General features: G+C 40.7%; 1 protein-coding gene across 8 annotated transcripts in view; it reads left to right on the top strand.

The window, feature by feature from the left end:
* LOC126359288 (repetitive organellar protein-like) overlaps positions 1-26,243 on the top strand; it is a 216,905-nt gene that overhangs the window by 72,576 nt on the left and 118,086 nt on the right. For all 8 annotated transcript variants that reach the window (XM_050007623.1, XM_050007622.1, XM_050007618.1 and 5 more), the window contains one exon: positions 17,699-17,839. In XM_050007623.1, coding sequence (XP_049863580.1) covers positions 17,699-17,839 — 141 coding nt within the window. The remainder of the gene's footprint in view (positions 1-17,698; positions 17,840-26,243) is intronic.

Genomic DNA, 26,243 nt, shown 5'->3' with positions numbered 1-26,243 from the left:
CCGCCGAATCTGCCATTCCCCGTTCTTCTGGGTCCCCTCGGCGGCGGACTGTGCCTTGGTGGTCGCCTGAGATCGCTGAAGCGATTAAAGCTCGCCGGCGGGCGCTCCAGCGTTACAAGCGACATCCCTCAGTCGAACACCTTATCGCCTTCAAACGGCTGCGTGCGCGAGCCTGCCGCATTATCCGCCAACGCAAGCAGGAGTGCTGGGAGCAGTATGTGTCCTCCATTGGCCTCCATGTCACTCCATCGCAGGTCTGGGCCAAGATTCGCCGCCTCCATGGCTATCGGACCCCTGTCAGCGTCCCTGCGCTATCACTGAATGGAGCAGTTTGTACTGACTCCGACATCATTGCAAACCACTTGGCAGAGCACTTTGCTCTGAATTCCGCTTCTGCCAACTACCCCTTGGGCTTCCGCACCATTAAAGAGTGGATAGAACGTCGGAGTCCTTCTTTTCGCACCCACCATCCTGAATTGTACAATGTTCCATTCAGTGAGTGGGAATTCCGCAGTGCCCTCGCCGCTTGTCCTGGTACCGCTCCTGGCCCAGATAGCATCCACTCTCAGATGCTGAAACACCTTTCAGTAGACTGCCAGCGACGCCTCCTCGACCTTTACAACCACATTTGGGTTGAGGGTGAGTTTCCGTCGCAGTGGCGGGAAAGTCTTGTTGTCCCTGTTCTGAAACTGGGGAAGAACCCTTTGGAGGTGGACAGCTACCGTCCCATTAGCCTCACCAACGTTCTTTGCAAGTTGCTTGAACGGATGGTGAGCCGGCGCTTGAATTGGGTACTGGAGTCTCAGGGCCTTCTGGCTCTGTCTCAGGGTGGGTTCGTAAAGGCCGCCGACAATCTGGTGAGCCTGGAGTCGGCCATCCGTACTGCCTTTGCCCGCCGTCAGCATCTGGTCGCTGTCTTTTTCGACATGCGGAAGGCGTATGATACGACATGGCGTCATCACATCCTTTCTACGTTTCATGGATGGGGCCTTCGGGGCCCTCTGCCGATCTATATCCGCAATTTTCTGTCATATCGTACCTTCCGCGTGCACGCCTCGGCCTCATATAGTTCCTCCCAAGTCCAGGAGAACAGTGTGCCACAGGGTTCTGTTCTAAGTGTCTGTCTGTTTTTAACAGCCATTAACGGGCTCGCTGCGGCCGTGGGACATTCTGTCTCTGCTTTGCTGTATGCTGACGACTTCTGCCTTTACTACAGCTCTAAGGCATTGCAGCTGCTGAACGTCAGCTACAGGGCGCAATCCCCAAGGCGCAGTCTTGGGCTGTAGTGCATGGTTTTCAGTTTTCGGCAGACAAGACCTGCGTTATGCATTTCTGCCGGCAACGCACTGTTCACCCGGAACCGCGGCTTTATCTTGACGGCGAGCTTCTTTCAGTGGTGGAATCACGTAGGTTTTTGGGGGTGGTTTTTGATGCCCGGTTGACTTGGCTGCCTCATATTCGGCAGCTTAAACAGGCGTGTTGGCGGCATCTAAATGCTCTGCGATGCCTGAGCCACACCAGGTGGGGCGCCGACCGATCTACTGTCCTACGGCTTTACCAGGCGTTGATCCAGTCCCGTCTGGACTATGGGAGTCTGGCTTATGGCTCAGCATCCCCATCTGCGTTGCGGCTGCTGGACCCAATCCTCCACAGCAGGATACGCCTTGCCACTGGTGCCTTCCGGACCAGCCCTGTGGACAGCATACTTGTGGAGGCAGGTGTCCCTCCACTGCGGTTACGACGCTAACAATTACTGGCTGCTTATTCTACCCATGTTTTTAGCTCGCTCGGGCATCCAAATTATCGTGTCCTGTTCCCGCAGTCAGTCGTCCGTCTGCCAGAACGTCGGCCCCGGTCGGGTTGTCCGATCGCCGTACACGTCAAACAGCTTCTCTACAGGCTTGAGTGTTTCACTGTACCATCTCCTTTCCGGGCCCCTCTGCATACACCCCCATGGTGTGTGCCTCGCCCTTGCCTTTGGCTCGACTTGGCACAGGGCCCGAAGGACTCACTCAGTCCCTCCGGTGGCCTTCAGACGCCGCTTTTACTCCATCCTGACAATGTATCAGGGATCTGGCATTGTCTATACCGACGGTTCGATGGTTACTGGTCGTGTCTGTTATGCACTAACTCTAGGGGACCATTCCGAACAACGCTCTTTCCCAGATGGCTGCAGTGTTTACACTGCTGAGCTGGTCGCCATGTTTCGTGCCCTAGAGTATATCCGCTCCTGCTCAGGTGAGTCCTTCGTTATCTGTAGCGATTCCCTGAGCGGTTTACGAGCTCTCGACCAGTGTTTCCGTCGTTCTCGTCTGGTGATGGCTATCCAGGAGTCCCTACATACTCTTGCCCGTTGCGGCAGATCTGTGGTCTTCGTTTGGACCCCGGGCCATGTTGGGATACCCGGAAATGAAACTGTTGACCGCCTAGCGAAAGAGGCCACTAGTGCACCATCTCTGGAGATTGGCCTCCCGGCGACTGATTTGAGGGCACTATTACGCCGCAAAGTTTTCGATTTATGGGACACTGATTGACGCAACCTGCCCGTGCCAAACTAACTCTGCCGTATCAAGGAGACGACTACTGTGTGGTGGTCATCCATGCGAGCCAACCGCAGGGAATCAGTCGTCCTTTGTCGGCTCCGCATTGGCCACACCCAACTCGCGCACAGTTATTTACTGTGTCGTGAGGATCCCCCGCTTGGTCGTTGTTGGGCGTCCTTGACGGTGGTCCATATTCTGTTGGAGTGCGCCCTTTTAACTGTCCTCAGGCAGACTTTTGCGCTGCCTGATACGCTCTCTGCGCTTTTATCTGACGACTCTTCCATAGCAGACATAGTTCTGCGTTTTATTCGGGCAGGGGGATTTTATCGCTTAATGTAAGTGTGTGTTTTTGTGTTGATTCTGGCCTATGGCCTACGATTTGTCTGGTTTTTTTTTCTCCGGTGGTTGGAGTTTCCCTTTTTGTTTGTATGGTTGGCCAACAACGGTCACACTGTGTGATTTTAGTATGTCTTGTCTGGTCTTTGTCTACGTTTCTCTTGTTCTGTGTCGCCACAAACCAACCAACAGTGGAGACAGGTTGCAGCCTTGTCTTACCCCTGAAACTACTCTGAACCATGGACTCAATTTACCGTCAACTCTAACTGCTGCCTGACTATCTATGTAAAGACCTTTAATTGCTTGCAAAAGTTTGCCTCCTATTCCATAATCACGTAGAACAGACAATAACTTCCTCCTACGAACCCGGGCATATGCCTTTACTAGATCTATAAAACATGGATACAATTCGCCATTCCACTCGTAACACTTCTCCATTGTTTGCTGTAAGCTAAAGACCTGGTCCTGACAACCTCTAAGAGGTTCTAGTACTGTGTGCCTGTACCTTGTCTATTCCTTTTCCAGTGACTGCAATTGACTACATTCAACTAACTGGTACCTTTCTGAGATCACTGTTTTGTGCTTGTCTGATTTCCTTATCCTGAAGTTTCTCCCCTCTTATCCTGACCTCCGGCCTCAATACCAATTTCACTTCGGATTAAATAGTGATCAGTGTCATCAAAGAATCCCCTGAATACACGTGTGTCCCTCACAGCCTTTCTGAATTTCTGATCTGTTATTATATAATCAATGACAGATCTGGTTCTCCTGCCTTCCCAAGTATACCAGTGAATGCTCTTATGTTTAAAAAGGAGTTTGTGATTACTAAGCCCATACTGGCACAGAAATCCAAGAGGTGTTTCCCGTTCCTGTTGGCCTCCATATCCTCTCCAAATTTACCCATAACCTTTTCATACCCTTCTGTTCGATTTCCAATACTGGCATTAAAATCACCCATGAGCAGAACAGTCCTTGTCCTTTACTCTAACAACTACATCACTGAGTGCATCATAAAAACTATCCGTCTTATCTTGATCTGTCCCTTCACAATGCGAATATACTGACACAATCCTAATTTTCTTGCTAGACACTGTCAAATCTATCCACATCAGTCCTTCGTTTACATACCCTACTGCAACTACGCTGGGTTCCATTTCTTTCCTTATGAAAAGCACTACACCCCATTGTGCTATTCCTGCTTTGACTGCTGACAAGTAGACCTTGTATGATCCCACTTCCTCTTCTTTCTCACCCCTTACCCGAATGTCACTAACAGCTAAAACGTCCAACCCCATCTTACTTGCAGCCTCTGCCAGCTCTACCTTCTTCCCAGAGTAGCCCCCATTGATAGTAATAGCTCCCCATCTCATTACCATTCTTTTGCCGAGTCATAGGTTAGGAGTCCCTGCTTTGTGAATTAGAGGTGGGACTCCGTCACCTCCAAAGGTCCGAGGCATTTTGCTCTGATTGTTGCCAGCATCATATTTATAGTACCAGGGAAGCAGGGTGCTAGCCTTACTTGCCCCGGGTCCCATTGAGTTTTACCCCTAACGGTTGCAGGACTATCCGGTGGATTTGGTAGTCATTGCCGTCTGAGCACAAAGGTGGCCACGACTCGGAATATGTCAGAGATGCCCAGCCATATTCCAAAGTAACTGGTATCCCGACTGTCAGGACCACTTACTTGGCCACTCATACGTTGCCCGTGGTTCATGAACTAGGACATGATACCAGGAACCCACACCATGAACCACCAATTTCATCTTTACTGACAAAAACAAATTTAATTCCATTAATGTTTTCAGAGCAGAAGGGAAACAGATCTAGGGGAGTAAGAATTTGCCCATTAAGTGGCCGTTGCAAGCTTGCTCTTGCTGCTAACTGCTTTGTTGTACCTCCAATCGCATCACAAGGTGATTTCCCGTGATTAGTAGCAAAAAAATTCCATTCGGCTGTCATCCCAAAATCACTCTTATAATAGCACAAATTTAGGAAATTCTTGAAATTTTTATATTGAGCACTGGAGCCATCACTGAAATAATGAATGTGGGATATCTGTGCAAACCGTGCTTTTATGTATTTGATGAGCTCCTTGATAAAAACGTAAAATGTAATAGTGCAATGCCGCAAACAATCACTGATAATGCAAAAACTTAAAGATTCTACTTTCTCATTTTGACGAAAGTATATAACAAATGGATGAATTGTTGCTTGACTATTGTCCCAGTGGAAGCCTTGCACAGCATCCTGAATGATAAAAGAATAATTTTCTGCAAAATCCAGTAGGACAACAAGCTCTTTGTCTTTCAGATGACATTTAAGGCCTTTAAGATGCAAGCTTTGATGCTTGGCAATGTAATGATGGCATGACAGACCCCATATTTTATTTTTTACATCTTCAATAAATTCATCCACTACCATTTGCTTTGTGTCCAGCATGGCCCAATCGGTATGTATCCATTGCTTAAACACAATAACTTCCTGTGGCTCATGATGTAGGAAATAGCTGGCAATTTCAGATGCTATAGCTTCGGGCCCAGGACACCTTTTACAGCGATGTAGCATGCACTGTTTAGAGTTCAAACTGCAAACAGCCTTGCTGGGAATCTCCTTATAATTTTCACATATACCAGCTGCGCTAAGCATAAGCTTAACACTTTGGTGAATTGCACAGACGCAAACTGCATGCATTCCAGCTGATCCTACTGTTACATATCATTTGGGTCTAAGTTCACAAAACTTTGAGAACCCTATTTCTGGACCATTTGTATTCTTATAGATAACATACATTTCCTGTAAATTGCAAAGTAACTATCTTTTCTGCATGTATGTCTTTCTATCTAAAAGTCTAAGTGAAATACTATCTTTTTTCCAGGGCACACCCTACTATATTCATCATCTTCAAAAAAATTTCGCGCTCTACTAGCAACTTCTGCTGGTAATTTCCAACGTTGCCTATTTTTGGGAAGTGCCAGAATGCCCTTCTCTGCCTTAAGCTTCCGAGCATTCTTCACCATTCTTTTGGACATGCCGAACTGAACTGCTGTTTGTCTGACTGTCAAACTTAAAGGTGCCAAGGTTAAACTTTGCATCTGTTCTTTGTGAATTGCATTCTGCATCTTGGCTTTCAGTTCAGTCACAAATGTGCATAGTCGGCACAGTTTCCACATTCCTTAATTTCACTAGCATCTTCAATTTGTCGGTTTACTCCCATTGCATTTACAATTCTGTTTTTAATCACATTTTGAGCCTTTTGAATTTTCTTCTTCACATATTGGGGCTTATCTCTGTAGCTTACTGTTCTCTTCAGGGGTGAAATACCGTTAGACAATAAGCTACTATTTAATTCTTCTTTTGGTGTAAAGTCCTCGTCAGAATGTGATGATGAAGCTGATAAAGCTTCGTCCAAGTGTTTATTTAAGGTAGTCCTGCAAGCCGGACAAATTTTCTGACCTGGCTTTATGTTATTAACAAGCTGCTTCTTCAACATATCAGAAGCCTTATTAGCTGTTTCAGTATCAAGAGTGTGAATTCCTGCCTTAACATTGATTCACCTTCCCAAAGGGATTGAAGCTTTTTTTTGTAACCTTTCATATTGTGTCAATAACAGGGCTTCATGGTGTAGGCAAACTTGAGAGTTATTGTCCAGCTTTGCTTCAGAACGTCGGACTAACAACTCTTTTTCCTCATCACTAAAATCCGCAAACCATTTTAAAGCAGCTTTTTTGACAAAGAAAGTGACATGACACTTTGTTCCACTATGTCCTTGCCCAATTGAGCATGAAGGTATGCTGTTCCCTTCTGCATCCATATCTAATTAGTAACTAAATAATGTATTTGGCCTCTAAGTGCAAGTTGTAATCTGCTTAAATTTCAGACAAATTGCTACTGAATGAAATTATACACAATGTATAATGCCAATAAAAAATCTAATAATAGATATATGCTATAAAAGACACAATCAAAACAATTTTTTGTAAATTAGATTACAAACTTTGATGGTCTTACGAATCACTTAACAAGCCACACTCAGTCAAGAGAACCCACTCACTATGCTGCAAACACACCACTGAAATACTGATTGTTCGAACAAGGCTCACAATAATGAAACTGACTGTTAAAGTAATTGTTACCATTATATTTTCTACAAACAGTGAATCTTGTGAATTTTGTCTGTGAAACTAGTGGTTACGTATTTACCAAGGTAGTAGGCTACATTTAAGTGTGATTAAATACAAAATTAAAACTCTTAGATGTTTAACCAACCAATTTCACATGTTTCTCTAATAACTTTAAGACAAAAATTCACAGGTTACAACACCTAGTGAATTAAAGTCTCTGCAATATTGATTGGAAAATTTACATCACTTGATGCATGATCCAAGCAAACCGATTCTTTTTTGGATAAATGTTTTATACAATTGAATCAAAAAATTAGGTCTTCATTTTCCACTTGTAAACATTTACAATTTTGAGAAGTACAAAAAATATGAAGCTATTATTTATTGAATTCTTTATGATCTATCTTCTCTCTCTCTTTTTTGCAAATGGGGAGAGTTTTTTGCAGATGAACACTTATGATAAAAGCAGAAGGGCTACCTCTCATAGATAGTTTTCAAGTTTTTCTGACAGTCTCAGTGCCTATTTATGAGATCTTTTTATTTCAATTATTCAAGGCACTAATAAACATTTATTAGGCATAATGAAAGGTTTCAGGTATAATTTGAGTGCAAAAAAAATGTGTTCAAACTTCCAGCGCGCCTCTTGATGATGCTACTTTTTAGGCCCTTATATGCTTGCATTGCAAAACCAAATCCACTTTTCTTGATAGTTTAGAATATGCTCTTTCTAATGACCGTGGTTTAGAAGAGTTTGGAGAAAACACTTTTTTAGAAAATTTTACTAAAAATACCCATTTTTAGCAATTTTTGAAAAATTGTCAACTTCACCCTAGATTTGTGAAATAATGGAAAGCAATAGGAGAATGAAATTTTATATTCTAAGACCTTGTGTTGGTGAGTTATAGTGTGCAACGTTTCATGTACAGTCCACAATTTCTTTTGGAGATATAAAAAACTTAAGTTCACATATTTTTTAAACAGCTATTTTTTTGCCCAACTTTGCTTCAAATTATCTATATGAAAATTGCTCAGGAATCCTTTTCTTACTATTTTACTTTAAAGAGCTCTAAAAGTTGTATAAGATGGCCAAGTTTTGTTTCTTTCATGCAAATACTTAAAGATATCTCATCTCAAAGTTGCTGAAAATTCAAAGACGTACTATAGAAAACTGTGCTATGATTTCAAACAAGTGACTATCTCTGCAAGTATTGAATTTCTGAAACTGAAGTTTTACCAGTGTTCATTGAGAACATATGTGAATGTTCATACAAAATTTCATCAAAATCCATGATAGTCATTTGAGAACAATTCTCGATATTAGACCACTTGGCACGGAATGGCTCATTATTGAAATGAAAATTATGCAGCATAGGAAAGTGAAATTATTGTTAGTAAAATATAGACTTTGTACATGCATAATTAAAACACTGTTTTTGAGAAAGTACTCTTCACATTTAATAAAGTAAAAAGATTTATGATATATAAGCTTCAAAATAATTGAAAAATTATATACTTAGGCATAACTACTTGTTTAAGAAAGTATGAGTGATGTTTCTGAGATTTCTTTTTTGTTTTTTTTTAAGAAAGTACCAGGAAAAAAACTTTCATTTAGTTATTGTTCATAAACATCAACAGGATCTGAAGATTTATAAGTAAGTCTTTCAGAACTACCATTAATATGTGGTTCACTTAACAAAAATGCCAGCAGGAGAAACATTAAAGACATCATTCTGGACAATTTAAAATGTGTTTTTAGTATTGTCTGTTGACTTCATTCCCATCACTTTGTAAATGTCTGTATCGGCATGAAACTTCTGAATAATGCATGTAGCATACCTGTATACAACAGCTATATCATTAAACACTTTGCAAAGTGGAACTGACCCATTAGACAAGACTGAATCATTTGTTAACTTGCTTTGAACTACTTGGTTCTGCTGCTGCTTGCAAACATTTGCACTCTTAATAAGTTTGTAGGTCCTTCCAGTATTATGCTGCCCAGAAAAATCAGAATTTTCCAAAAGTGCGACGTGTGTTTTTTTAATCAGAAGAGGGTTGTGCAAAATGATATTTTCTAAGGCCACTTTAGGCAAACAGTTAATTCATCGGCTTTCCAACATTTTCTTTACTGTTTCAGTTCTTGACTCTGGAATGTAAATCACAATAATACTTTTGGCAAGATCTTTTGCAGTTGTTGCAAATTCTTCTGCATTATTTACTACTATTTTTTTTTTTCTGGAGTATGGAACGAAAAATGGCTCTCTTAAATTCTCCTCCGATGCCATCATGTGGACTCTATCCATGAGCTGTTTCGAAGTAACTTCGATCATCTGTTACACTAATATCTTCATGAAAAAGAACATCACAAATGCAGAACCAGCTTTTGAACTGATTTGCAGCTCCATCACTAAAGTAATGGACATGTGAAACTGGAAACCTAACTTCTGTTTTCAGATGTGCTAGAATTGCCTGGTTGAAAGCAGGGACACTGTCATTACTATGTTCTAAAGAATCACATACAACACAGTAGTTTATATGCTTCACTTCAGGACACTTGTAATACACAATGGCTGTAAAACTACACACATTGGATGAACACCAGTGAGCCTGCATGATCTTAGATTGATGTTTTATCAAAACATTTTCCGAGAAATCCTCTAGTACAACAATGTCTGTTTCAGGAAGGACACGTTTTAACACGAGCAACTTGGAGTGCTGCCTACGTGCATTGTAAACATGCCCGATCAAAGTTTGTAATTGTAAATAAAGTTGTACCTTCGCTTCTGACAATTTTGTTTGCATTTCTTGTTTCTTTGCATGACCTCCTTCTAGACACCATTCATAAAAAGTTATTCTTTTGTTTAAATCTAACCCTTCAAAATAACTGCCAAGAATTCAAGTGCCACGCTCTTCACAACTCCTGTCTATACAGCTGATATTGGTGGAATCACAAACTGTTTTCTCAAGTACTTCATCTAAACTTTTTTGGTATGCTTAGCACATGCTTGTTCAAAGACCTTAATAAAATAGCAGCATTTTCATAAGTGCAGACACAAACTTCTCGACCTCTTAGTGTTGTAGTTACAACATGCTTTGATCGTAATTGTTTAAATTTTGACTGTCCAATGGGTAATTCCCCATACTCTTTGCAGAAAAGCTCATAAAGTTCTACCAAGGCATTGCCAGCTTATGTCACCACTTTCGTAAAATTGTATCACGTTCTGTATTGTTTGATTTGGCACAGAATCCCTTTTTTTTTTCCTTTCAAATATTGATTGTTTTGGTTTTACATTCCTAGCAGTAAAGCCAGCAACTTCAAAAAAAAATATTAAGTTTCTGAGGTGAAAAGGATTTGATGAGTTTTCCAAGAACTTCAGGATGCTTGGAACGTGATTTTGGGAGAAATCTCTTGATCCTAGCGGTAGCTTTACCTAATGTGCTAGGTGACCTTTTTAATGTTGGATATGCACTGGTTTGACGACCAAGGGTGCATTGCATCTTTTTCTTTTTCATATTTTCGTAAATGACCTATCTTTCCCTCAGCTATTTAACTTTTGTCATTTTGCTTTCTTTCTCTCACGATCTTTTTGATGACAAACTTCTGCTGTTGCTGGATCATTCATTTTTTGTTTTTTGCGTTCCTTATCACACTTGGCACCAGTTTTGGCCATCACACCTGCACATACATTCAATTTTAGTCTATAACTGAACAAAAGAAGTAATTGAATTTACATTACATTTCCAAAAAAATCATAGTAAGCCATTGATGTACATTACATTTTATTTTCAAGCTCAAAGAGTGAACATACGCTCAGCTTAAACGAGATATGCCATGTTTGATTAGAGTATAAATTAAAAATTACAAAGTCAAAGAATTGAGAAATTCTTTTTACATGTTTTTAAAAGTGTTGCACATAACAATTTTGTCTAGTCTTTGCAGAGTAGGCTACGATATTCCTTCACTGTTAATTACAAAAAATATTTGGAAGTTGTCAGATAAATGCTAACAATATTAACAAGGTGCCTCAGCATTTTAAATATTTGATACTCTTGCTTATATAGCACATCGAATTATAGCCTACATTCTTCACTCAGGCTATTAGAGTAATCAGGTTTATTAAAAAAAATATCAGAATTGTGCATAAATAAACAAATTTCATTTACATTTAACTAATACTTAGTTTCAAATTGTTTATAACCTTCATAACCAGCAAATTTACACTTTCAACGTGAACAGCCACTTAAAATCTATATAACAATGGAGAGAGAGAACGGAAAGCTGGAGAGAAAACATCTGACAGAGTTGTTTCATTGGCTAGCTAGGTAAAGACATGCTGTGAGTGGCTGGTTTCATTTTTAGAGGAAACTCAAATAGACATTTATAGCAAATGTCCTTCCGTAACAAGTTTCGCAAAATAAATATTTATTAAATGGTTGTTTCATGTGGATTTATGGTACTGAAGTAAGGGGAAAGAAAATTTTACATTAACTGTTCATTATATTTTATATTGAAATTACGTCAACAATTTATTATGGAGGGGCATTAACAATTTTGGGGGAAATTATATGTCTTTGATAAACATACCAAATTCCGTCTTTTAATACCAATGTATTCCTGTTAGGGTAACTTAAGTGCCTACATAGATTTTGTCACATGATCCTTAATGTTTGTGATACAAATAATATCTAATGAAACATCCTCCCGTAACAGAAAATATTTTATTTTTTCTAATGTGTGAGGAAAAAATCACACAAATAATTTTTTTTTAAAAAGGGAAATGACTGTAGCATTTGAAACTACATAGTTTTCTGAAAAAATAGCACAAAGTTTTATGGTGATTAAAAGGTTTTTGAATTTCAGTACTTGTGGCATACAATATCACGGCCTGACCCACCAGTATCTTCAGTGGTTGAATTCTTAGGGGATTTTAAAGAGAGGCTACTCACCTCCGCATCATGTATGAAGAGATGCAAATGTGCCAACTTTGCTAGGCTTTTCTAAAAGCTCTAGGAAACATTTGGTCATTTGCTTTAATATACATTGTCAACTTTTTATGCTGAATGACACTATGGCAAAAATTACAGATTTAGCCATACATCAATATAGATAAGTCTCCAAAGTGGCTAAAAAATTCGTCGCACTATTCGGAGAGCCATGATTTGACCAACCACTGGTTGGCCAACTTTGCAGGTACATCTCTTTTTATCTGGGCATCCAGTGTTAATTAAATCTGGTCGATATATAGACATCATAGATATGAAAGAAGGTTGTATACATGGAAGAATCCTTGAGATGCTAGAAGGTATCAGATAGATTATATAATGGTAAGACAGAGATTTAGGAACCAGGTTTTAAATTGTAGGACATTTCCAGGGGCAGATGTGGATTCTGACCGCCATCTATTGGTTATGAACTGTAGATTAAAACTGAAGAAATTGCAAAAAGGTGAGAATTTAAGGAGATAGGACCTGGATAAACTGACTAAACCAGAGGTTGTACAGAGTTTCAGGGACAGCATAATGGAACAGTTGACAGGAATGGGGGAAAGAAATACAGTAGAAGACAAATGGGCTCTGAGGGATGAAGTAGTGAAGGCAGCAGAGGATCAAGAGGGCTAGTAGAAATCCTTGGGCAACAGAAGAAATATTGAATTTAATTGATGAAATGAGAAAATATAAAAATGCAGTAAATGAAGCAGGCAAAAAGGAATACAAACGTCTCAAAAACGTGATTGACAGGAAGTGCAAAATGGCTAATCAGGGATGGCTAGTGGACAAATGTTAGGATGTAGAGGCTTATCTCACTAGGGGTAAGATAGATACTGCCTATAGGAAAATTAGAGACCTTTGGAGAAAAAGGAGCCACTTGTATGAATATCAAGAGCTCAGATGGAAACCCAGTTCTAAACAAAGAAGGGAAAGCGGAAAGGTGGAAGGAGTATATAGAGGGACTATACAAGAGCGATGTACTTGAGGACAATATTATGGAAATGGAAGAGGATGTAGATGAAGATGAATTGGGAGATACGATACTGCGTGAAGAGTTTGACAGAGCACTGAAAGAACTGAGTCGAAACAATGCCCTGGGAGTAGACAAAATTCCATTAGAACTACTGACGGCCTTGGGAGAGCCAGTCCTGACAAAACTCTACCATCTGGTGAGCAAGATGTACGAGAAAGGCGAAATACCCTCAGACTTCGAGAAGAATATAATAATTCCAATCCCAAAGAAAACAGGTGTTGACAGATGTGAAAATTACCGAACTATCAGTTTAATAAGCCAAGGCTGCAAAATACTTACACGAATTCTTTACAGACGAGTGGAGAAACTGGTAGAAGCTGACCTCGGGGAAGATCAGTTTGGATTCCGTAGAAACACTGGAACACGCGAGGCAATACTGACCCTAAGACTCATCTTAGAAGAAAGATTAAGGAAAGGCAAACCTACGTTTCTAGCATTTGTAGACTTAGAGAAAACTATTGACAATGTTGACTGGAATACTCTTTTAAATTCTGAAGGTGGCAGGGGTAAAATATAGGGAGTGAAAGACCATTTACAATTTTTACATAAATCAGATGGCAGTTATAAGAGTCGAGGGACATGAAAGAGAAGCAGTGGTTGGGAAGGGAGTGAGACAGGGTTGTAGCCTCTCTCCGATGTTATTCAATCTGTATATTGAGCAAGCAGTAAAGGAAACAAAAGAAAAATTCGGAGTAGGTATTAAAATCCATGGAGAAGAAATAAAAACTTTGAGGTTCACTGATGACATTGTAATTCTGTCAGAGACAGCAAAGGACTTGGAAGAGCAGTTGAACGGAATGGACAGTGTCTTGAAAGGAGGGTATAAGATGAACATGAACAAAAGAAAAACAAGGGTAATGGAATGTAGTCGAATTAAGCTGGGTGATGCTGAGGGAATTAGGATATGAGACACAAAAGTAGTAAAGGAGTTTTGCTATTTGGTGAGCAAAATAACTGATGATGGTCAAAGTAGGGAGGATATAAAATGTAGACTGGCAATGGCAAGGAAAGCGTTTCTGAAGAACAGAAATTATTTAACATTGATAATAGATTGAAGTGTCAGGAAGTTGTTTAAGAAAGTATTTGTATGGAGTGTAGCCATGTATGGAAGTGAAACATGGACGATAAATTGTTTGGACAAGAAGACAATAGAAGCTTTCGAAATGTGGTGCTACAGAAGAATGTGTAAGATTAGGTGGGTAGATCACGTAACTAATGAGGAGGTATTGAATAGGATTGGGGAGAAGAGAAGTTTGTGGTTCAACTTGACTAGAAGAAGGGATCGGTTGGTAGGACATGTCCTGAGGCATCAAGGGATCACAAATTTATCATTGGAGGGCAACGTGGAGGGTAAAAATCATAGAGGGAAACCAAGAGATGAATACAATAAACAGATTCAGAAGGATGTAGGTTGCAGTAGGTACTGGGAGATTAAGGAGCTTGCACAGGATAGATTAGCATGGAGAGTTGCATCAAACCAGTCTCAGGACTGAAGACCACAACAACAACGACAACAACAACAGATATGAATAACCCTCCGAAGTTTTGGTGTGATTGGTCCATATGAAAAGTAGCAGTGGTTGGTCAAACCATGGCTCTCAGAATAGCACAATGAATTTTTAGCCACTTTAGAGGCTTGTATCTATATTTAGGTAGGGCTTAATCCCTAATTTTTCCCACGGTGTGATTCAGCATGAAAAGTTGTCTGTGTATATTAAAGCAAATGTTTGCTAGAAGTTTCAAAAAATCCTAGCAAACTTGGCACATTTGCACCATTGTACATGATGTGAAGGTGAGTAGGCTCTCTTTAAAATCCCCTAAGAATTTAATTTCTGAAGATACTGAACTGAAATTTGGTATGTAGCTAACAAAGACCATATAGACTCTCCACACCAAAATTCCTTAGATTTGGAGATGGTCGAGTGGGGGCCCCTGATTCTTTAGACATGGAATGACTCTGGTGTAAGAGTAATACATTTAGGGAGTTGGAACTGAAGAAAGACCCAAAAGACTGCCAACTTTCCTCATTAGTTGCCTCAGGAATCCCATGTTCTTGTCCTCTTTGACCTGGAGAAGTGACGGCCACTTATGGACAGGGTGGTGCAGATCTTCTGGGCTGCAGCTGCAAAATGTGATTCATAATTCCTATTGTTCTTAATTCCTATTGTTGCGAAAATGCACAGCCTACTGTAACCTCAGATATTTGCCATTGAAAATCTTCTACCTGTTGCCATTTCATGGCACATTGTTGAATAAACACACTTGAATTAATTCAACTTTAAATAGGATTAAATTGTTATAACGAAAAACTCATTTCACTGAAGAACAGTTAATAATCAGAATCCTGTCGCTCTCTCTCAATAGGCGAGTGAAAGATAAAAAAAGCCGCTTCCCTCTTAACTAACAGTCAGTGTGCTGTCATTCTTGGGTTATGCTGGTTCTGAAAGTAGGTTCTGCTACTGTCATTCCAATACTTAAACACCTGATTGACATTCTTGATCGTGTGAAGTTGTATTTTGGACTTAAAGTACAAGGATTGGTTCTACTGAACCTACATATATCAGATGCCTGCCCTGTCCAGTAACTTACTGAAGATGATCTGCATGACGTAAGTGTGCAAACTTGAAGAGAATAGAACAAAGAATACTTATTTTACAGCAACATTAATTTTTGGGGTGTAGGTTGTGGTGATAGCATGGACTGTAGTCTGGGTTTGGCTGGAAAGTGACAGTTTGGTTGAGAGTTAGTGAAGCCAATGAATTTTTAGGTGTGGTGAAACCCTGATCTGTAGGGTAACCTGAAGTCTAGGTTTGTTTGAATGGTAACAGTTTGGTTGTAAATTGGTAAAGGAGTGTTTTTGTTAATCCCAAGTGTCCACTTAATAAGCCCATACCTCTGACACAACAGAAAGTTGGCTGAAATGTAGTAGATAATGCATTCATACATGGTATTATACTCTGATATTACTGATACAAACGATCAGTTTTTAATTTTTTTGTAATTAAATGATGCTATGCCTCTTAATTGGCCTTATGCTTTTTCTACACAACTTTGCTTCATTGAACCGAGATATGCCCTATCCCACTTACTGTTTTAGTGTACTTGTTATTTTGCCATCTGCCTCAACTTGTGCGGTTCAAGACTCAGACCTTCTGCTTGTAGTGCCAGTTTATTTTGCAAGGACTCAGAAGTGTTGTGCTTACATCTGCCTTGGCTTCATTTACAGAGTCAATAAATTATTTACGTGTAATAATAAGGAATTTTCTAAGTATCATTAATATTAGAAAGCCTTTAGAAAAATGAGTTCCCAGTTTGTTTAAATTTTACATAATTTTGTATTGTTTCTCTAAAATTCGTCTTTCTCCTCTTAAGATTTGTGAATGAATGTATGTGTAGTTGGAAGCTGTATCCAAATTTCTGCTCAGTTAATAATTTACTTTGTTTTCTTTTTGACCAGACAACTGATTTTTTAAAATTGGTTACTTACGTGTTCTGGCATTTCTGTTATTTGTGCAGTCCAAGCTGCAACTCAGCATTGTGGCTCATGGGAGTGAGTATAAATGGGAAATGCCTTTATGGTCACTCTCATCAGCTACCGTGCGATATGTCAGCATGGAGTGTGAGAGTTGTATTGTTTCAGTGTCCATTTTTACAAATAATTTAACAGCGCTTTATCCTGTTGAGCTGTATATCATCTTTTTCTTGGCCTTTTAGGTATTCAGTTTATGATGATAATTTGGGTGTTTCGTTGCATAGTTAAGTTATAATCTTACAAAAAAGATGTTAGGGAACTAGATAAGTTTTATAAAAATCTTTTACCTGAAATTAATGCCGGTAGCCTACATTGTAAATTGTCCTATAAGATGTAAGTTCTGATAATGCTTACCAGTATGCAAAGTGACATTAATTCAGTGTTGCAATAGTTTATAGTTTGAGTATAATTTTAATAAATCGAAACCATGATGTGCTTCAAATAACGTCATGGCGGACATTATTATTGTGATATTCATTATTTATGTGAGACATTTGTAGTATGAATGGTAAGGTCACTTCATAATTTGAACTTTATCGTAACTTTTTTTTTTTTTTTTAAAAAGTTACGATAATCTTAAAATTTTTTAAATTAGTTTTCTTATACATTTGACTTACTGCTATGTGTATTGATGGTGTTTGGGAAGACAAATATAAGTTTTTGGAATGTGGAGCATAAGCAACCACATAAAAGAAAATATAAAAAATCTTGATTGAGATTGTCACTCTGCAGCTGAGTGTGCGTTGATGTGAAACTTCCTGGCAGATTAAAACTGTGTTCCGGACCGAGACCCGAACTCTGGACCATTGCCTTTTGCAGGCAATTGCTATACCATCTGAGCTACCCAAGCACGACTCACGCCCTGTCCTCACAGCTTTAATTCTGCCAGTACCTCATCTCCTACAGGAGAGCTCCTGTGAAGATTGGAAGGTAGGAAATGAGGTACTGGCAGAAGTAAAGCTGTGTGGATGGGGCGTGAGTCGTGCTTGGATAGCTCGGATGGTAGAGCACTTGCCCGCGAAAGGCAAAGTTCCCGAGTTAGTCTCGGTCCGGCACACAGTTTTAATCTGCCCGGAAGTTTCACAGATAAAATCTTTTTCTGTAGAAGCAAAGCTTGATAATTTTTAGCATGTTTTACTTGCAGGATCGTGATGAATATAAATTTCAACTAAACGACTGCAAAAATAAAATAAAAGAACTGAAGGAGGAGCTTGAAGCAACAAGACTGAACCAGACACAGCACAATATATCCATAGCAGCAGATTTATCTCAAATCAATGAAAGGGTAAGCAATATATGGTCTAATTTACACGTTGTATAATCCATTCCCATTTTATATTAAAATTCATAAATGTTTCTAATGAATGTGCCACGACAACAAGAAAGTACTTTAGAAGCCCGAAATAACGCAGTTGTTGGGGGACATGCTTCCACGTTATATCATACCGATGGTATATTGAGAGTGAACTGTGTAATGACAAAATATGCATGGAATATTAGGAAGAACACACAATGCAATATTATATATGCTATACAATAGAGTGTGTGTGTGTGTGTGTGTGTGTGTGTGTGTGTGTGTGTGTGTGTGTGTGTGTGTGTGTGTTTTCAGGAAACAAGCACATTCACTGTTCAAAGACCGTTCTTATCCTTCAGCGGTTGTTTGGTGAACTTCATAGTAACAGTTCAATCTTAAAATCCGTCACTCAAAAGCTATAAAATCTTTGTTGCCATGTAAATCAAAGCTGAAATTTTTCAGCTTGGGCTCGCAAAATGGCTCTCACCTTCACTTCTGTTTATTAAAAACTGCCTTTAATGGCATTTGTCAGGTTCACTTGCCTTTTCTTAGTTTAGTCAATCTTCTGTTCATTCTCACACTTCAATAGTATTTAAAGAACTTGTAAGTTTGTCTTCTTTCACTCATCCGCTGATTGTTCCCTCAGGTATACCAACTCACTTTATAAGCTTGCTAAAGTTTCATCATTCTTCACATAATGAATAATTTTTAGTTTATCTTTCACAGAATGCACTTTCTGTTTTGTGACATCTTAACAAGCACACAGAAACCTAGATAATGAATGAATAATTTGATCCACATGCTGGTTATGCTGATTTAGATTATTGCCAAGCACTATGGCATAGTCACTATGTTGACCATGTTGACTCAGTGTATTAGCTAGTTTTGAGAGAAATATTCTGAGATTATGGCAGTGAGTGCTATAAAGTGAAATGATATTATGTGTGTCTCTGGATTAATTGCAGAGACAGAGAAATGTATCAAAGGTGGTGGTGAAATGAATATGCATTCAGTCTGCGCAAGCACACTAAGTACATAGATCAGTGTCTTTTACTTAAATCGTTGGAGAAGGCAGGTGGATTATTGTTTATATATGATTGTGGCATGTTCAACATGTTAATAATCAGTGATACACCTACATCTCCCCATGATTTAATTAACAAACATTGATCCACTCCCTTGGTCTGCACTCACAGATTGCTTAGCAAGACAGAGCAGAAAAATATTTTGGTGCTCTTTTGAATGTGTTGGGGGTTTCGACACTGTCCTTGGTTTTCAGATACTAGCACAGTGTAAACAGCTGTGACTCAAACAAAGAACAATTAATTTTATAATCCTCATTTACAGCAATATGGCACTCTTTCTTCTGAATGTATTGCTTCAAAACACGTGGTCTGCCTGCAGCTCTCATTGTCCGTGTAACAAACAGCTGGCACGCCTTCTTTTGTTCCCATCATACCTCAAGGCAAGTGCGGACAACATTCCTGCACAAAACCACTTCAGTACTCCAGCGACCCTATTTGAGACTTATTGGTAAAAGATACTCAAATCATACGTATGCATAGTCTCTTTAAAGTGCACACAACTTTGTCCAATAGCTAGAAATAAATCCAACAGTTTTCTGCTAAATGTACCTGTATGCTTCACATGACCGAACCACTTCAATCTCAGAGCACTCATTGTCTCCTCTGTAGTCAATGTCACCTGCAAGCTCCCCCTCCCCCCATTTCCCCCCATTTCCCCCCATTTCCCCCCATTTCCCCCCATTTCCCCCCATTTCCCCCCATTTCCCCCCATTTCCCCCCCATTTCCCCCCCATTTCCCCCCCATTTCCCCCCCATTTCCCCCCCATTTCCCCCCCATTTCCCCCCCATTTCCCCCCCCATTTCCCCCCCCATTTCCCCCCCATTTCCCCCCCATTTCCCCCCCACCATTTCCCCCCCACCATTTCCCCCCCACCATTTCCCCCCCACCATTTCCCCCCCCCCCATTTCCCCCCCCCCATTTCCCCCCCCCATTTCCCCCCCCCCATTTCCCCCCCCCATTTCCCCCCCCCATTTCCCCCCCCATTTCCCCCCCCCCCATTTCCCCCACCATTTCCCCCACCATTTCCCCCACCATTTCCCCCACCATTTCCCCCACCATTTCCCCCACCATTTCCCCCACCATTTCCCCCACCATTTCCCCCCCATTTCCCCCCCATTTCCCCCCCATTTCCCCCCCATTTCCCCCCCATTTCCCCCCCATTTCCCCCCCATTTCCCCCCCCCCCCATTTCCCCCCCCCCCCCATTTCCCCCCCCCCCACCATTTCCCCCCATTTCCCCCCCCCCCATTTCCCCCCCCCATTTCCCCCCCCATTTCCACCCCCCATTTCCCCCCCCCCCATTCCCCCCCATTCACACCCCCCATTCACCCCCCCATTCACCCCCCCCATTTAACCCCCCCCCCATTTCACCCCCCCCCCCCATTTCACCCCCCCCCCCATTTCACCCCCCCCCCATTTCACCCCCCCCCCATTTCACCCCCCCCCCATTTCACCCCCCCCCCCATTTCACCCCCCCCTTTCACCCCCCATCTCTCCCCCCCATTTCCCCCCATCTCTCCCCCCCATTTCCCCCCATCTCTCCCCCCCATTTCCCCCCATCTCTCCCCCCCATTTCCCCCCATCTCTCCCCCCCCATTTCACCCCCATTTCCCCCCCCCATTTCACCCCCTCCCCATATCTCCCCCCCCAATTCCCCCCATATCTCCCCCCCCATTTCCCCCCATATCTCCCCCCCATTTCCCCCCATCTCTCCCCCCCATTTCCCCCCATCTCCCCCCCATTTCACCCCCATTTCCCCCCCCCCATTTCCCCCCTCCCCATTTCCCCCCCATTTCCCCCCATATCTCCCCCCCATTTCCCCCCATATCTCCCCCCCCCATTTCCCCCCATCTCCGCCCCCCCCACCCCCGCATATCCACCCCCCATACCTTTTCACGTGCTTGTACTCGACTCTATCTCTTATGACACAAGCCTCTAGACTATACATCATGACTGGCAGGAGATAAGTTTTATACGTAATCTGTTTGGCTCTTTGAGTGACTTCCTTGCTCCAGGTTAGGTTTCATTGTTGGTGGAAGAAGTCTGTTTAAGACTTCTAGTTTGGAACTTCCATTGCGTGATATGATGCTACCCAGGTCATTGAAGCTTTTCACGCATTCAACCTTCTCCAATCTCCACTATTATGTGACAAGGTGTGGGTGCTCTGTTCATCTTCATTGCCACTGCCTTGTTCTTTCTCACAGTTAACTTGAATTTTTTAAATTTTGTGTTCCATTAATCTAGTCTCCTCTGAATCTCCATTTCAGTCTCTCTCGAAATGGCAATGTCCTCAGCAAAACCAGAAGCATTGAGACCTTCATTTTCTTTTTTCTTGAATTTTTTTTTCCCTCCATGACTGTGTCCGTAAGTGTAATGAAGAGTAAAAGGGATAGCAAACTGCCTTGCTGAACACCTCTCTTTCTCTTAAACGATTTTGATCTTCCACCTCCTACATGTACACTGTTCTCAACCATTGTACAGCATCTGGACTTTTTTAATTAATGAATCAGGAACATTGTTTTCTCAAGCATTCCCATATTTTATCCCTTGGTACACTGTTGATGAAGGGAGAAAATGAGATCTTTTGTTCCCCTATTACTTCTGACCCCATGCTGTTGTTCCTGTAATTGGTGTTCTAGAATTTTCTGCAATCTTTTTTCTAATGATCTTTTCTGTTATCTTAAGGCAGTTTGATAACAGTGTGACTCCTCGGTAGTTGGTGCATTTCTTTCTACTACCTTTCTTGTACAATGGTATTATAATTCCTTTTTCCATTCATCCGGCTCTTTGTTTTCTTTCCATATCATCCCCAGTACCCGGTGTAACCATTGTATTCCGTGGATTCCTGTGGCTATAATCATATCCGCTGTTAGCTCATCTACTCCAGCCGCCTTTCCACTTTTCATCTGTTTCAGGGAATTCTTAGTTTCTGACCAAGAGATTGGATCCTGCTCTTCCTCTAATTTAATTACTTCGGTGTCACTTTCTTGTGCACCTTCCCCATTCAGTAAGATTTCAAAATAATTCAACTCTTCTGATACCTTCCATGTCCTTGATAATATCCCCATCCTCTGTTTCAACCTCTATCAGATCTTTTACATTTCAATAACCCATATAGCAGTTTTTGGTTCCCTTTGCTATCCTGCTCTAGTTTCTGGGTGAATATTCCTCTCTTTTCTCCTTTTCTTTTTTCAAACTCCATGTTTTTCTTTGCCATATTACATTTTTAATTGCATTTTTTATCTATTATTCCACCAACTGGTTTCTTTGTCTTTCACTTTACCCTTTGTTTTGCTGCCTATCTACACAGCACTGTTAACTATTGATGTTTTAAATAGGCCCCACTCTTCCTCTACACTATCCTTTCAGTTTTTGGCAATTTTTGTGCTACTAGATTTTGGAAACTTTTCTTATTTTTTTCTTCTTTCAACTTCCACTCCTTAATTTTTGGCATTCTTTGTATAGCATTCAAACTTTTCATCTTATAATTTAGATCAGCTACTAGTAACCTGTAGTTGTTATCCAAGTACTCAGTTGGTATGACTTTTTGTGCCTATAACTGTCTTAGATTTGCCATCCCAGCCATATCTAGTAATCTTATGGCTATCTTGTTTCTTGAAGAATGTATTCTTCGCTAAAAGATGATTCCTTGTTCACAGATATAGAATTTCTTCGCCCTCAACATTTAGTCTTCCATATCCAAAAGGGCCCATCACCACCTCATATCCATTTCCATCTGTGCCGATCTGAGCATTCAGATGCCCAACTATCGTAATGTTATCTTATCTTAGTTGGTCTTCCAGTTGTTCAAGGAATTTAGTTTATTTCCTACTGCACCCTTGCTGAGGTGCGTACACTTGGAGTATAGGAAAACTATTCTTTCCCATGGTCACTCTTGCTCCAATTATCCTTTTACTTACAAAGCTCACATCTGCAACTGGGTCAATGTCTTTGTGAAACACAAACCCCACTCCATTTTTTGCTTCTTTATTGTGACCCTGCCAGTATAATTTGTACCCACTTCTCAGCAATTTGGTTTTTTCCCTTCCACTTGGTCTCACACAACCAAGGATATGAATCTTTCTCCTCTCCATCATGTCTGCAACCTCTTTAGTGTCTCCTGTCAAGGTTACTACATTTAGTGTTCCCACTCTCAACTTGTTTTTGTCTTTTTGTTGGGTTCTAGTTTTCTGTTCTTGTTTAGTGTATCTTCTTGCATTCCTTGGTTATTCTTCAGGCTGCGAAGAGCTGTCATTCGTTCCAGGGGAACAAGAAGTGCTGTCTACATTAAGTATTTTTAATCTGGTGCTTGTTCTTTGATTGAAAGCAATTATAACTTTTTCTCATCTACTGGCCTGCTAAGCCTAACGCATCTGAGGAATTTCTTTCAGGGTTAACTTCCTCAGCCCTTGAAGATCCCTTTTCACCACAAGGCAGTGGTTCCACTCCTCATTTGCCCTTAGGAGGGGAAGGGTGCCTCCTCCACTAGCTGCGCCGTACCAAAAATGTTGTTCTCCACCGTAGCTGCTGTTAAGGACTTCACCGTATCCCTGGCAAGGGTTTGTAATGGTAAGGAAAAGGAGAGGTTTAGGATAGGATAGGAGACGGGCTAATATAGGTTGTTGTGGGACACACTTCGTCTGGCTCCTCCCCTTTGGCCTGTCCGGCATGGCATGGGTGATCCTGCTGGTAGCTATGCTACTGCCGGCATAGCCCTCCGGATGCAGAGCTCACAAACCACCTCGTCCACACGGATATTGCTACGTTAGGCAGTTGCAAATGATAATTTTTTGTATACAGAACATAAGTACTGGTTACCACTTCTGTGTCATTATTTTAATGAAAGGTATTATGAGGTTCTGGCATGATGACTGTAAGATAATTATGATTTTGATACCGATATTCCAGTGTGATATAAAAAAATGTTAGTCCAGTTAATTCTTGATTTATCATCTTCAGTTATCCAAAATTAACAAGATCTTTCAGATGAGATCTTAATAGTGCATTGTATGTATGGATATTCCAAATAAGATTTTGATTTCGAGGTTGATGCCATCACTTCTCTTTCCTTTTGTAAAGGCTGACACTAAATTTAGTCTTAACATTGTGACAAATCTTTTACTTTGTCTATATTTTGAAAATATTTCCAATTGCATTTCAAACTAGCTATATGCTTTTACTGTCAAGTGCAGCAATGGGTTAATGTGTAAGACACACCTAATGGCACTGATGCCTTCTCTGATTGCATCCATTGCACCAATATGCAAAACATATTCAGTGTTACATGCAGTTATTAGGGGACCAGTACAGATGAAGCAGACATATTCCTTCAGTGCACTCCATGCTGCTCAGTGGCAACATCTGGAAGGCAAAATACTTGTAGTAACATCAACTGCATTTAGTGTCACTAATTGAAGGGAAATGACCCACCTCTAGAAGGCTGTGGTCTTTACCTCTTTAGCATATAAGGGGAAAACAGTGTAATTCTCCACAATTGGTAGAGTTAACTTCTGTAGACAAGAGTGGTGGTAAGTCAGACCTCAATACTCTCGAAGTAACATGTATAAGGCGCATAAACAAGAATTTTCTGTACAGACGATAGAGCAAAGGCAGGTTGCTTAGTGACCCATTTTCCACCTTGGATGATAGCAAAATGAGCATGGTACAGTTTTTCTTGGTGCCCTTTATCATCCCCCCACCCAACAGCTCCTCATTTCTCCAACAATTGGAGGCTGTATTTCTTCCATCTGTAGCGAATAATCAGTTGACCTCATGAAGTTGTATCCATCATTTTTATTTGTAAATATTTTTAGCTAAAAGTAGCATTTTGAATGCTTGAGAAGTTATTTCACTTCATGATTTTAAAAAGAAAGATATATTTCTTCACTTTATTAATTAATGGAGTATGAATGCACCTGGTTATTAGCTCAGTACAAATCTAGACTTATAATAATGCCATGAATTTCAGTTTAATCATGCAATTTGATTTATTCAGGACATTATAAAAAGAAATTCCATGCAACTTATTGTGTCTTGTATGAATGTGTTGGTGCCTGTTCTTTTGGACACATCTGAAAGAAAAAGACACCATGCATTCGTATAATTAATTCACCTCGATGGGCTGTGAATCCACAACCTTCAGTGTGGATTTACAACAATGGCAGACATCTGATGGAAATCTAGAATTAGCAAGCATGGAGGACGTAGAACGAGACTGATAACTTTTTCCCTTCCATTCCCTTTCCTTTCTCTCCCCTCGATTTTCAGTTTGTATAATTAATCCATCTTGTTTCGTAGGAAACACTGGAAAGTTTATGTGCCCTAAGAAACAACAATATCAAACAAGTTTCATTAGGAATCTGGCATATGGTCAGAAACAGAATTAACATATGAATTTCATGCAGTGGATCATCATAAAAGGTAAAATTTCGAGCTGTGATTCCAGCATAGGAAGTTGTACTAGACATATCTAATTTACAAAGAGTGGGTAAGGAAAGATAAAGCACTGACATTATGAATGATCCATTTCAACACCCCTCTCCCTTCATCTCGCCAGATCTACATATATGCCTCTCCCTCTGTAAAAAGGGATGTGGCTCTTGTGGGATGCATGCATTTTGTGATCAGTCATAACGTGTTGTAGGTGAATATTGGTGTCAGATTTACGAGGGGCATTTGAAGAGTCCGTGCAAAAATATAAAAACTACTTGAGTGTTTGGGGTAAACCTTTTCTGTTTTTCGACATAGTCTCCTTTTAGACTTATACACTTTGTCCAACTCTCTTCTAATTTGTTGATCCCTTCCGAATAATAGGAATTGTCCAAGTCTTCGAAATAGCTATTACTTGCTGCAGTCACCTCCTCGTTTGAATAATATCTTTGTCCCACTAGCCATTTCTTCAAATTGGCGAACAAATAGTAGTCTGAGGGTGCCAAGTCTGAAGAATAGGGGAGGATGTGAAATGAGATGGAATCCTATTTCCCGTAATTTTGTGACCACAACTGCTGAGGTGTATGCTAGTGCATTGTCGTGATGGAAAAGGACTTTTTTGCGGTCCAATCTCCGGCGTTTTTCCTGCAGCTCAGTTTCCAAATGGTCCAATAATGGTGAATAATATGCACTTGTAATAGTTTTACCCTTTTGCAGATAGTTGATTAGCATCATCCCTTGCGAATCCCAAAAGACAGTCGCCATAACCTTCCCGGCCGAAGGACTGGTCTTTGCCTTTTTGGGGTGCAGATTCTCCCTTGGTAACCCATTGTTTAGATTGTCATTTGGTCTCAGGAGTATAGTAATGTATCCATGTTTCA

This window comes from Schistocerca gregaria, chromosome 1 (assembly GCF_023897955.1).
Source record: "Schistocerca gregaria isolate iqSchGreg1 chromosome 1, iqSchGreg1.2, whole genome shotgun sequence".
Taxonomy (NCBI): domain Eukaryota; kingdom Metazoa; phylum Arthropoda; class Insecta; order Orthoptera; family Acrididae; genus Schistocerca; species Schistocerca gregaria.
Note: the sequence above shows the minus strand (reverse complement) of the source record. Positions and strands in the feature narration are given on the sequence as shown.